Source organism: Nothoprocta perdicaria, unplaced genomic scaffold (assembly GCF_003342845.1).
Source record: "Nothoprocta perdicaria isolate Ctin4 unplaced genomic scaffold, notPer1 scaffold_17, whole genome shotgun sequence".
Classification (NCBI taxonomy): domain Eukaryota; kingdom Metazoa; phylum Chordata; class Aves; order Tinamiformes; family Tinamidae; genus Nothoprocta; species Nothoprocta perdicaria.
Window position 1 is genome coordinate 7164447 of NW_020454871.1, and position 12072 is coordinate 7176518.

General features: G+C 40.2%; 1 protein-coding gene across 5 annotated transcripts in view; it reads left to right on the top strand.

Moving 5' to 3' along the window:
• Nucleotides 1-8121, top strand: part of NXT2 (nuclear transport factor 2 like export factor 2) — a 62144-nt gene extending 54023 nt beyond the window's left edge. For 2 of the 5 annotated variants that reach the window (XM_026035996.1, XM_026035997.1), the window contains 3 exons: nucleotides 5003-5089; nucleotides 5945-6089; nucleotides 7003-8121. In XM_026035996.1, coding sequence (XP_025891781.1) covers nucleotides 5072-5089; nucleotides 5945-6089; nucleotides 7003-7181 — 342 coding nt within the window. In that variant the 5' untranslated portion in view covers nucleotides 5003-5071 and the 3' untranslated portion in view covers nucleotides 7182-8121. Of the gene's footprint in view, nucleotides 1-197; nucleotides 217-2982; nucleotides 3010-4984; nucleotides 5090-5944; nucleotides 6090-7002 lie in introns of those variants that run through there. The other 3 variants (XM_026035998.1, XM_026035995.1, XM_026035994.1) reach the window with 3 other exon arrangements.
• Nucleotides 8122-12072: the final 3951 nt, after the last annotated feature.

Consider the following 12072-nt stretch of genomic DNA (forward strand, 5'->3'; position numbering starts at 1 on the left):
AACTGACAAGCATACATTTCTGCAATGTAGAGTACTGTTATAATTTGTTCAACCCAAAGTGTCTACTCATAAGTATACTCTTAAGACCTGCAAACCTGAGCTTTCTCAGTGGGAAGCAACTGAATATTCCTATGTGTTTCTGGTGGACTACTTTGTTTCCACTGCAAGTGATATTTTCTAAGTAAAGGAAATATATCTTCAGGGAGTGAGATTCAGGTGAGTGTTCTGGAAGTCTATTTTTGCTCCATCAGGAAAACAGCTAGCAAAAATACTAGGAAGACTCCTAACAGTTGAGCTGGGTAAAGAAGTGAGGGAAGTTAAGAAGGGGGTCTCATTATTCTCATTAGTCACAAGATGTGCCTTTCACTAAAATATTCCATATAAAAAAATACTGATATTATGATCCTATTGAAATTATGAAATGCTGAAATTATGATAATAACAAGTATGAAGATTCTAGAATTATGTATTAGCAGTAGCTGAAATTAAAGTATTTTCCAGAGGAAGCATTGTTCACTAGCAAGGCTATTTACCCCCACATAGTTACTGACTCTTGAAAAACAGATTTGTAAAGTGTAGCTCCTCATGATATGTTGAGTTGTGTCCAAGTAGCTACCACTTCTTTTTTTGTTATAATTCCTACAAATTTGTCCAGGACAGAGATAAGATTTACTAGTTTATAGTTCACTGGATCAACCTTGGAGGTGTTTTTGAAAATGGGCGTCACCTTCCATTCTTTGAGTATGAAGTGTGTTGTAAATGACAGATTACATACTGTGTATTAGTGTGTCCTTTACGAGCACATAACTTGGCACATACCTTGGTGGTTTGCTACTATTTATTTTACAGATTTGTTCTAAGACGTTTTGTACTGACATTTCACTTTATGGAAGATCCTCCATTTCTTTCTCTCTAAAGACGTATTCTAATATAAGATACTTTTAAAGTTCCATCATGATGATCAAAGATGTGAAGAATTTCTTTAGCTTTTCTACTACAGCCTTTTCTTCCGTTGTCACATACTTATTGCATGTTGGCCTTAACATATTTTTTGGCTACACAACTTGCTTTTAATGTATATGAAAGACGATTTTCATAGACTTCACTAACATGTTTCTCCAGTTGGTTGAGGACCCCCTGAATGGCAGCACAGCTCTCTGGTGTATCCGCCACTGCTTCCAGTTGTCAACATTTGCAAACCTGCTGCATGAGCACTCTGTCCAGGGCACTGATGAATAAGTTGATCAATACTGGATCCAGTATTGACCCCTGGGTGGAGAGGGGCACTGCTAGCTACAGGCCTCCAAATAGATTTTATGCCACTGAGCACAACCCTCTGAGCTCTGCCCTTCAGACAGGTTTCCATCCACCTCACTGTCCACTTATCTATCCCACACTTCCAGAGCTTTCTCGTGAGGATATGGTGGGAGACAGTGACAAAAGCCTTACTGAAGCCAAGGGAGAAAACATCCACTGCTCAGCATGCTTGCATTGTGAAGGCCACACAGATTAGAACTGCAGTTCTCATCTTTGCAGTTTTTTCCTTTTGGGATCTTGAACAAGATATTGATGATACCTCTTCTTTGCATTATATTGGCTTTATTAGATACCTTAATTTGAGACAAATAAATAATATGGTAGTGTAATGACAGAATGAGATGCTAACAAGCACGAAACTATGTATATATTGTAAAACCAAGCACAAGTCAGATATGCTCTTCTATTTAAATCTTTCCTTAGCCTAAGGCAGATAAGATTTCAAATGTAAGCATTTACTTTTGTATTAATTACTTCTGTGCAATTTTTAACTCAGCAGGATATGTTGCTTCTTAGTGATGCAACTCCTCCTCAGCAGTGACAGATTAGTACACTGCTGACACTGCAGGGTAGAATTCAGTATATAAAAGGGCACAGCCTCATATGGCCTGGCCCAAACTTAATCCCTCCTGAGCAGCCCCATCACAGGGCAGCTTTCCATTCCTGGAGTGTTTATCACATTCGGGATGTGATTTCCTCACAGTCAGCTCTGCATCATCTTTATTAATTATTTGCAGACCTCCTGAGTTTTGTGCCCTAGTTTTGTTGATCCTGATGTAATCTTCCCTGTAATTAGCCCGTGTCGCTGTGCACTGCAGTGACGCCGTTCGCGGCTGCTCCATGAGCGGGCAGGCCAGAGCAGGGGCGCCCACAGAGGTGCGCGCAGACCCGGCACCGTCTGCGAGCAGAGACGTGCCCGGGGCAGGGAAGGGGTCGTATATTGCCATCCACAGCATGAAATTGCAGCCCTTCTTAGCCACTTCTATTTTATGCATCTCTGTGTGTGCTGTGGGAGCTGGATCCGGGAGGAATGTGGCGCCCTCGCAGTGCTATGTATTTCCCCCAAGAGTGCTCTGTTTGAACTTGCTCTCACAGCCGGCCGGGCAGCGTGGCCCGTGCCGGGGAGACAGCACAAGCTGCCTTCATGGAGGCGCTGGTGCAGGCCCCGCAGCAGCGCCAGGGCTTCCCCCGCCCTTCCCCCGCGGCTCCCCGGAGCAGAGGTGCGAGGGCCACCAGGCAGGTGGGGCCTGCGGGGCTGGGCGCCTGCACCGGACCGGCCGCTCCCGCACCGGACCGGCCCCTTCCGCACCCTGCGGGCCCGGGCCCCGGGCGGCCCCTGCCGTTGTCACGGTAACGCGCGCGACTCCTCGCCCTGCCGGCACCCTTGTCGCTGTCAGCAGGCACAAGCTGGGTGACTTAACCCCCAATCGCCACCGCACGAGAACCTCTAACGCTAAAGGCCGCTTCTGCGGGGAAGCCGCTGCCGCGCGAAACGGCCGCCCGCGAGAGAGCCCTACGGCTCATCACGGCGGCCCCGCCGGCCGCCATTTCGCGCGGCACCGGCGCGCGGCCGGAAGAGCGGGGCCGTTGAGCGCGGCGCACATCCGGCGCCCGCCTCGCCGCCCGCCTCGCCGCCGCGGAGGGGCCGTTGCCGCCTCCCGCCCGCCCGCGCCCCGCATGGCCGCCTCCGTGGTGAGTGTGCCGCTGCCCCCGCGCCCCGCGCCCGCCCCGCGGCGTCGCCTCGCGAGCAGGGGCTGCCAGGGCGACCGCAGCGTCACCCGAGCCTTACGCGTTGCCAAAAACAAAAAAAGGCTTTAATTTCTCTTAATTGTGGTTAAAATATGTCCCCGGGGAAGTATCTGAAACATTCAGATAGTGCCCGAGGGGGCTGCGAAGTCTCCGTTCTGGGAGACGTTGCAGAAACGACCCCAAGCAGCGGGATCGTGTGGGACAGTGACCGAACTCGGAATAGGGGCCTGCTTTGGGCCGGGTGATCTCCAGGGGCCTTCCAGCTAAGTTAGCACCAGAAATTGAGAATATACTCGCTGCTCGGGTTAAAACAGTAGTTGTCCTGAGTGGCTGAACTAGTAAGACTTATTTTTCTTTTGTCTTACATTGCCAGTTACCTAGTAGCTCATGTTGGATTCCTCCTGGTGCTTCATGTTTTCCCTCACATGCAGTCTGCCTGGTTAGCTGGATGATGGGCTGTTGATTATTCTCATAATAATGATGTGTGTGTGTAGGTGAAGCACTTAGAGACGTGGTTTAGCAGGCATGTTGGTGATGGATGTATGGTTGGATTCAATGATCTTGAAGGCCTTTTCCAACCATAATGATTCTGATTCTGTGTGCGTGCACATGCGGGTATGGGAGGGGTGCCCATGATGGTTGAAAGGCAACAGCCGCAGGCTCCGATAAGGTAAAGTAGCAAGCTGAGTTACGGTGACCATTCTTTTAGCCCAAGTTAAGCCTTGATCTTCTAGTGCCAAAGATTTACTGTGGGAGCTTGCTGGAGTACAGCATCTTTAAGGCAACTTCTGTGTATTTGCTTGAAATTGGCCACGGGTTTCAGAAGTTGGAGGAGGTAGAAAGGAGCATTGCTCATGTCCTTACAGAGAGAGGTCAAACTGACAGTGTACAGCTAATGTGGAAGTATATGACTTCATGGAGTAAGCAGTGATTATTTGACAGGTTGATAAATGTTTTGCAGTATGATTCTTTGAATAGAAATGTTTCTTGTAGGAACACTGTAGGAATTATTAGTAGTCTTGGTGTGTATGCATAAAAAACTTGGTCAATTTTCATTAAAGACAGACAGGAAAATGTAAATAGTTAAACCAATGAGCAGTGATTTAGTTGTAAATACTGAGATTATGATACTAAAATAGATTAATAACTGATAATAACTGTTTTAATAGAAACAAATCACAGTTATGCATTTGTGACAGGTAATTCAGAAACACTCTTCAGAATATTACAATTGAGGGCTGATCAAGGACTAAGCAAATAAACAAGCTGAACAAATACCTGAATGAGCACCCAGTGCAATAGTGTGACAAAGTCTGATGCCTTTGGATGAATAAAGTGGCAAGGTGTAAGGAAAATAGTGAGATGTAAGGAAAGGTATTTGCTTTTTGCTTTTGTATATCCGTTGGTGGAGTGGATACGGGAGTATATCCAGTTCTGCATCTTGCGCTCTCTCAGTGTTTTAAGATGTTTAAAAAAGCGTGAGAGACTGTCATTGAAGTGTGATAAGTTTCTTGATACTGTTCAGAAATAACTTGAATAAATCTTGATTTCTTCAGGCTTTTTATCATAACAGCATGACCATTGCAGCACCAGATATTTTCACTGAGCGCTTTTATGTTCACTGCACTTACAGCCAGTCACAGCTCAGTGAATACTTCTGATTCAAATACAGTAAATAAATCAATATTCAAAAATGAGTCCTAAAGCTAGCATGAATTTCAAAGTTACTGAAAGTTGGTGTATCCAGCAAGGAAGGCGGAATTTGATATAATTTTCAACATTGTTTGACACTATCTTTTAGGAAGATTGGAAAATTTAGTGACTTGGTCATATACAGAAGGATAGTTCACTAACTGGAAAAACTGCTTGGATAACTAGCTGCGTAAAATTGCTTAATATATATAATGTGCAGTTTTGTATGGTTTCTTCTCCGCAGGATTTCAAAACCTATGTGGATCAAGCTTGTAGAGCTGCTGAAGAATTTGTCAACATTTATTATGAGACAATGGACAAAAGAAGGAGGGTATGTAGATATTTTGAAAACAGTTCCAACTTCTGCATTTTTTCCTTGCTTTTCTAACGAATATTGGCCTGGAAGTGTCTGAAAGTTGGTTTCTGCCTACTCTGTTGGCAGAGTTGAGATCTCTGTTTCCTACGCATGCACTGTAGAGATTCTTCTCTCAACACTGTTGTTAAGAGGACCTTTTTAGACTGTGCCCCAGATATATCCAGTAATGGTTCAATTTGTGTCCAGCTGCTTTTTAAAGATTCAGGATTGGTCCATGTGAGGACATAAAACTTGCTTTATTTGTCTCCAGACTTAGTTTATTTTTTGCCAAACATTTTTTTTCTTTTTTAGAATTAGTAGTTCTACCTTCTTTTATATTAAAGAGTCTGAGTCTTTAGAAGTGTCTAAAGATAAAGCTTTGAAAGTTTTCATGGACCACGTTGATGCGGTATCACGTAAGAAATACTTATACTTCAAAACAGCTATGAAAATTGACTGTTACGTGGAATTTTTAATATAATACAACTATAATTTATTAATTCTATATTATGTGAAAGTGTCAACATTCAGATATTACTTCTTAGTTGCACTGCACATAAGCAGGTTAGGTGGAGATGCAGCAATAGCTTGTGGGAGTCCCTGTGGAAGCTTCCACTGTTGCTGGTCTTGTTCAGTTATTACAATATTTTAGTTTGTAGTTTGAATTTTTAGGTAAGGACATTAATTGTTAATAGAACTGATATTTGAGGAGGATGTTATTTTAGGTATAGAATAAATCAGTAACACAAAATGGTATTTTTTGAAGGCCAAGGTTGTGCATTGTATGTTTTTATATGCTTTTCTCAAATATGTATGTTTGTAATCCCGTAGGTTTTGACCAGACTCTATCTGGACAAAGCAACGTTAGTGTGGAATGGTAATGCAGTGTCTGGGCAGGAAGCACTGAATGAGTTTTTTGAAATGCTGCCATCTAGTGAATTCCAGGTTAATGTACTGGACTGCCAACCTGTTCACGGTAAGGTTATTATATAATATCTTTTTTTTTTGATACATAATTTTCTGTGTAACTGCAAGAAGTGAGCAGCAAGTGCAGTAGTGCTCGGTATTTATATTCGGGAGGCATATTTACATTAAATACAAAATTTGTTTGAAATGTAAAGCATGCTCTTCCACCTGTCAAGGGAAAATCTTTAAGCAAATTTTTAAAGCAATATTTTTATTAATACCATATGTGATTTCAGATATTGTTTTAAAAAGACGCAAATGTGATGTTTCCATGTACTGAAAAAAACGTGTCTTACCATGTTACATTGTCCTTGACAAGGATTGAGAGTCAAGAAGCTCTATATAGCTTCTGATAACGGCATGCAGTGTAATGTGGAACAAATCATTTCCCCTTCTGTATCTTCATTTCTTAATATCTATAGTAGATATAATACATGTTCTTTTTTTTTTTTTTTTGATTTCTGATCTACAACTTCCAGATAAATATTTACGTAATTGAGAAGTTAATGAGTGTTTTGGGAATATAAGCAAGGAAAGAACTGTGGTCAAGCCTTGTTTGCTTTACTTTGCTGTGAAAAGAGTGTAGTCTCTAACAGGTGTGGGAGAGAAAAAATGTATGCAGCTTGCTAAATATATCGAATAATGAGAGCTTGTTCCAAGCAAAATCCCACGGGCTTTTCACAATGCTCTAGAATATGTCGCAGCATGTGTTGAAAATACAGAAAATACTAAAAAAGCAGTGAATAAATGACTGTCTATATAGAAATGATATAATGTATTTTTCGTGGGTGTGTAACTATGTGTTAGCCTGTAACTAATATAAATAGAATTAAATGGAACTTCTGTGTACATTTCCTAGTTATTTAGCTATTTGCCCTTGTTTGGGTTGTTGGGTTTTCTATATAATTTTTCTCCTTGTGAAGAGCAAGCTACTCAAAGCCAGACAACAGTCCTCGTGGTGACATGTGGGACAGTCAAATTTGACGGCAACAAGCAGCGCTACTTCAATCAGAACTTCCTGCTGACAGCGCAAGCCACTCCTACCAACACGGTGTGGAAGATCGCGAGTGACTGTTTCCGCTTTCAGGACTGGGCCAGTTAGTGGGGACGGGCTGTGGGAAGTGACCTCTTTCCTTCGGCGTGCTCCAAGTTAGCTGTACGGACAGCTGTTCTGCAGGCCTGGGAAAGGCTCACTCTTCCTGTTGCATCCTCGTTATGGAGGCTCTACGGACATCTCTGCATCGATCGATCCCAATGGTTGTGATTTTAGTAGTCAATAATCTTAAAATGTAAGAGGTTGCTGATGGTAGTGAACCTATTGAAGTGCTGAAGGCAATAAGCTGTGTTGGTATCATTCCTAAAATGCCTTATGTGCAGCCGTGCTGCCACTGACAGACTTTTTGTACGTAAAATTGAATGCTGAAACTACTTTGAACTCAAACACCTCTTAACATACAGTTCTGACCAAACCAGTAATTACTTCAACTTGAAAAAACATTTTTTACAACAGCTTCTCTCTTTTGAAGATGGTATTTGTGCATATATATAGAATTCTCTAAGTTACTTTCTTTCAGTTGGTTGTAAAAGGTTAGAAAGGATTGGTAATGATTCCTGCTGTCTATGAAAGTAGCAAGTACAGCTCCTGAGTGTGTAATGTCTCAAAAGTGATCGATTGGAAAGCTAATGTTAACCTTCCTTGATGTGGAAAAATTGGAAAGATTAAGTACTCTTCAGGTTTCAATTTGACGTAAGTGTCTCAGAATTTGGTTGTGGTTAATATACATTGATTAATTTGTGGGGAATACTAAGTGATTCAGAGACAACAACTCTGCTGTATGCATGTAAAGGACTTCAAATGGATTATCTTAAGTTTGAAGTCTTGCAGTATAAGAAATTAGTTTACTACATTGCTGTCTGCTTTAATTGTTAGTTGTGTTGCTATAAGGGATGAACTGTTTTACTGTTTTTTTTCCATCTTCTGCCAAGTTTTAAATTCCTATTTTGTTGTCTGAGTATATACTATTAAAAAAGTGACTCTGAAACCTGCGTAGTTTGAATCCCTTTTGTCTTTTCAGAAAATACTGTAGTTAAGGGGCACTGAAAATGTGCATTGCTTTAAATGAGACCTTCAGTTTTTTCCTCAGTACTTTTTTTCAGAGCAGGTGCTTTTTTTATTGGAAAGTTGGACGGAGAAACACAAACATAAACAATATTTTTATCTCATGTAGAATTTTTCTTTTAATCTTGCTCTAAGTTTAAAGCTAAAACTGTTTTAAAGATAAAACCCTTTTGACTGCTTTAAAGCAGTTTTCAAAACTACAGGTTAGAAGATTGTCCATCTTAGTCTGGGAATTTAGGAGTAAATATGAGTATTGGCATGGATTATTTCAAAGTGGTGTGTTTCTATTTTAAACTAGGGAAAAAATTAAAACATATATACGGGAAATTAAACTTGCTTGTAACTGAAAATATGTGTGAGAGGAACTTGTAGCTCTAGTCTTAATATTGCTACTTGAATACACAGCAGGGTTAGGACCGGAGCTCTCTTGTTTTTATTACTTAAATTTGAAAACTGTGAAAATAAACAATACCTGGCCTGTGTAAAACATCTATAGATACGTGATATTATCCCACAAACTATGAGATAGCATGATATTTTTGTGAAATGAGTGGATTTATTTCATTTAAGGCACTGTAGTCTTCATATCAGTAAGTTAAAATCAGTAATATGATTTATTACAACAACTGTTTAGTGTTCTGAATAGTGCCTAAAGCTGCTGTGTAACTATTTCAATTGGAAATAAAGGGTTACCGTTGTTACCAAACGATGTAAGAAATCCAAAATCTCTGAAAATTGTGAATACTGTAAATACATTGTTATTCTATGTGTGATGAGGAAGGGGTTAGTCTATTTAATTGCAGTTTATCTTAACATAGTAGGGGAGGCTTGTATAATTTTATTTCTTCTGCAAGTTTGAAAAGAAAAATTAACCTTCAATTTGCCTGTTACTGATGTAGCACTGTTGAACGGTCCCTGGTGTGATGTGCTTCTTTTTAATTTGCTGTTGCTGACCTAAGTAGTATTACAGACCTGCTTTGCACCCGCCAGGCAGATTTTGACTCTTAATACTTAGTGAAGGGTGCAACTGTAACATTTGACTATTGAATTTTGAAGTCACCAGAAGACGTACTTCTATCTGTACTCAGCAAGCTTGTAATGAAAATAAATATTTATTGGCTGTTTTACTCTACATTTTAATTTATATAGTAGTTATTAAATCTTCTCTAACCTGAGCAGAAGGTTTAGATCATCTGCAGTACTGTTACAGTCAAATGTCAACATCACTTTCATGCTATTCACATATATGCTATGTTGCAGTTTTTAAATCTGGTTTCTGTGAGTATTTTTTTTTAACTAGATGAAACATTATTTGAAAGCCTACTAACTGGTCTTGGTATACAAAGCTAGTGTATACTCTTGCTTTCCTTGTAAAATGTATAGTTGGAATTGGACTTGGGGTGTACACTGATTAGAGGCTAATTAGTTCTGTCTAGGCAGAAGTGTTAGTCAGGAGCTGCCTATTTCTCCAGTGCTTCAGCGCTCCCATAATTAGGTGTTGTTCTTTATAACTGAACATGCTGTTTTCCAAAGTATTTTTATGGAGCATTTCAATATTTATGGAGTATATTAAGTGATAATGCATCCACTAAATTAAATCAGTGGTTCTACAGCTGCGTAATTAATGGTGCAGACAGAAAATCTCTTCGAGGCCAGCTGGGGAAGTTAAGAATGTTGCAGCTCAGTGTTGCTTGTTACCACCTCTGTGGTGAAGTCTGCAGAAGGGAACCTGCAAAAGCTTCTTGTTACACTTGTTCACTGCGAAATTATCAGAGCTGGTTTAGTATTCCCTGCTGCTGACTTTGCTGTAATATCATAATTTACATTTGCCCCTTATCATTTGAACATGTTTATTTTCTAACCTGTGATCAGGAGCTAAAACTGCTATTTTCTGCTCTTTGATGCCAAATTACAGCAGATCAGTGAAACAAACCCAGTTGAACAGCTAAGCATTTTCAAATAGCCACTTGTGGGTACCGAAACTTGGTAAATCTAAATCTTCTGTTTCGTGTATTTATTCGCTTTATTGTCTATATTATTATTATTTTTTAAATGTTACTTTGCTCTTCTGGAGTACTACAATTAAATTGACTTAAAATATATATGCTGTTTCTGGGGATGGAGAAAAGGGACACCTTCTGGTGAGGTAACAGAATGACACTTTTGATATGTGTACGCTGATAACCTGTTCGGGGGGGAAAACATAAAGAAATGTTGCTTTAGCAGCAAAGTGACTTTCCACACTTGAATGTATTTTGTAAGTTTTTAAAACTGTTCAAGACCTCTTGTTAAGCTTCCTATATATATAAAAAGATCTACTCTATTTTTTTAGAAGTTTTCATAGTTTGTTTCTACAGTATTAAAAGTAAAGCAAATAACTTGTGGCTTTCCCATCTTTACTGCTTGTGTTCTAGTTGCGAGTCATGTGTTCTGTGTGGTGCACCAGGGTATGAGGATACTATCATTGCTGCAGTTAGAACAGCATATTTGGAACAGTGACTAGTCCCATAGCAAATGCCTCACTGAGAGTACGGTCAACTTGTAAATAATGTTAAACTGGCTGTAAATAATGTTAAACTGGCTAGAGTAAAAACCTTAAATTTGATATTTCTCTCATCTGAAATTTACAGAAGTTTAGACTGTCCTACAAATATGTCTGTGGAGTCAAACACCCCTTGTGGCAGATCCTTGAATTGTAAATGTTTTCACTGAGACCAGTGCTGTGCATTTGATCTTTCTCTTCCAAAAAGAAATGTATCATGCAAATGAGAAGTGGTTAATATGGCAGCTCTGATGCTTCGTCTTGCTGATCACAGTGCTATATGACTGATGATCACTTCCACAAGTGTAGATAGTTTCTAGCTATTGGCAATGGAAACATGCAGAAGGGAAGGTCAACACCTGTGTGGGTTTGCACTTCCAGAAACATTTAATGAGGAGTATATTGTAAAGTTCTTGCTGTGTATGAAGCAGTAAAATGGGGTGAGGCGTAGCAAGAGGCTGAATTTTTTTGTGATTATCCAGAACAAAGCTCTGACAGCTGCTGCAGTGTTAAGGGTCAGGGGTATCAGGGGGCAGAAAAAAACCCTCACAATTAGGGTTGCACTGTTGCATTTCAGTGGCTAATTTATGACTCCTTGCAAGTGAATGCAGTTCAGCCCGGGTGAGTTTGCAGCTCTGTGTTTTTCAACATTTTCCAACTAATATACAATGTATGGAAACACTAAAACAAGCGTGTTTGAATGTTTGGTGTTGTGATTAATATTTGAGAAGGTCTCTTTGTGACACTGTGTGAATGCTCGTAGCTGGCTAAGTACTGTGGTGTGTATATTCATGCCAGCAGAGGAAAAATGAACCTTGATGTGAACAATTTACCCTTCTGTCAAACCAGAGCGAGTTCCCAGGTTCTAAGAGTTTAAAAAGCATGTTTTTTGTCAGGATTCAACAAGCTGTCACACTAAGTGCTTTTACTCATCTGAATGGAATGATATTTAGGTGTATTGTGAATTCTTACATGTAATGATATTGATTTGTAAGGCCTGAATTGCGGTTAGACTTAAGTTTGGGCTAAATGGTTATTTGTGTTACCTTTCCATGAATCCTGGGCTTTGCAGCCTGACCAGACGTTATAGCCTGGTTCTGTAAGGTTCCTTTTTCCAGCTGAAAAAAAATGGGCAGTCCTCAAGGTACTCGGGATTTTGTGCAGGTAAGTCGCTCTGTTGTCGCTGTCTTACAGGACTGACTCCCTGGGGTGACTGTTCTGTGGTGTACTTTCCTCTTTAATTTACGGTATAATAGAATTTAGGCCGATATATGGACTTCTACCAGAAATAATACTCTGTATTCATGGTACAAAGATGAGCTGTAAAAGATG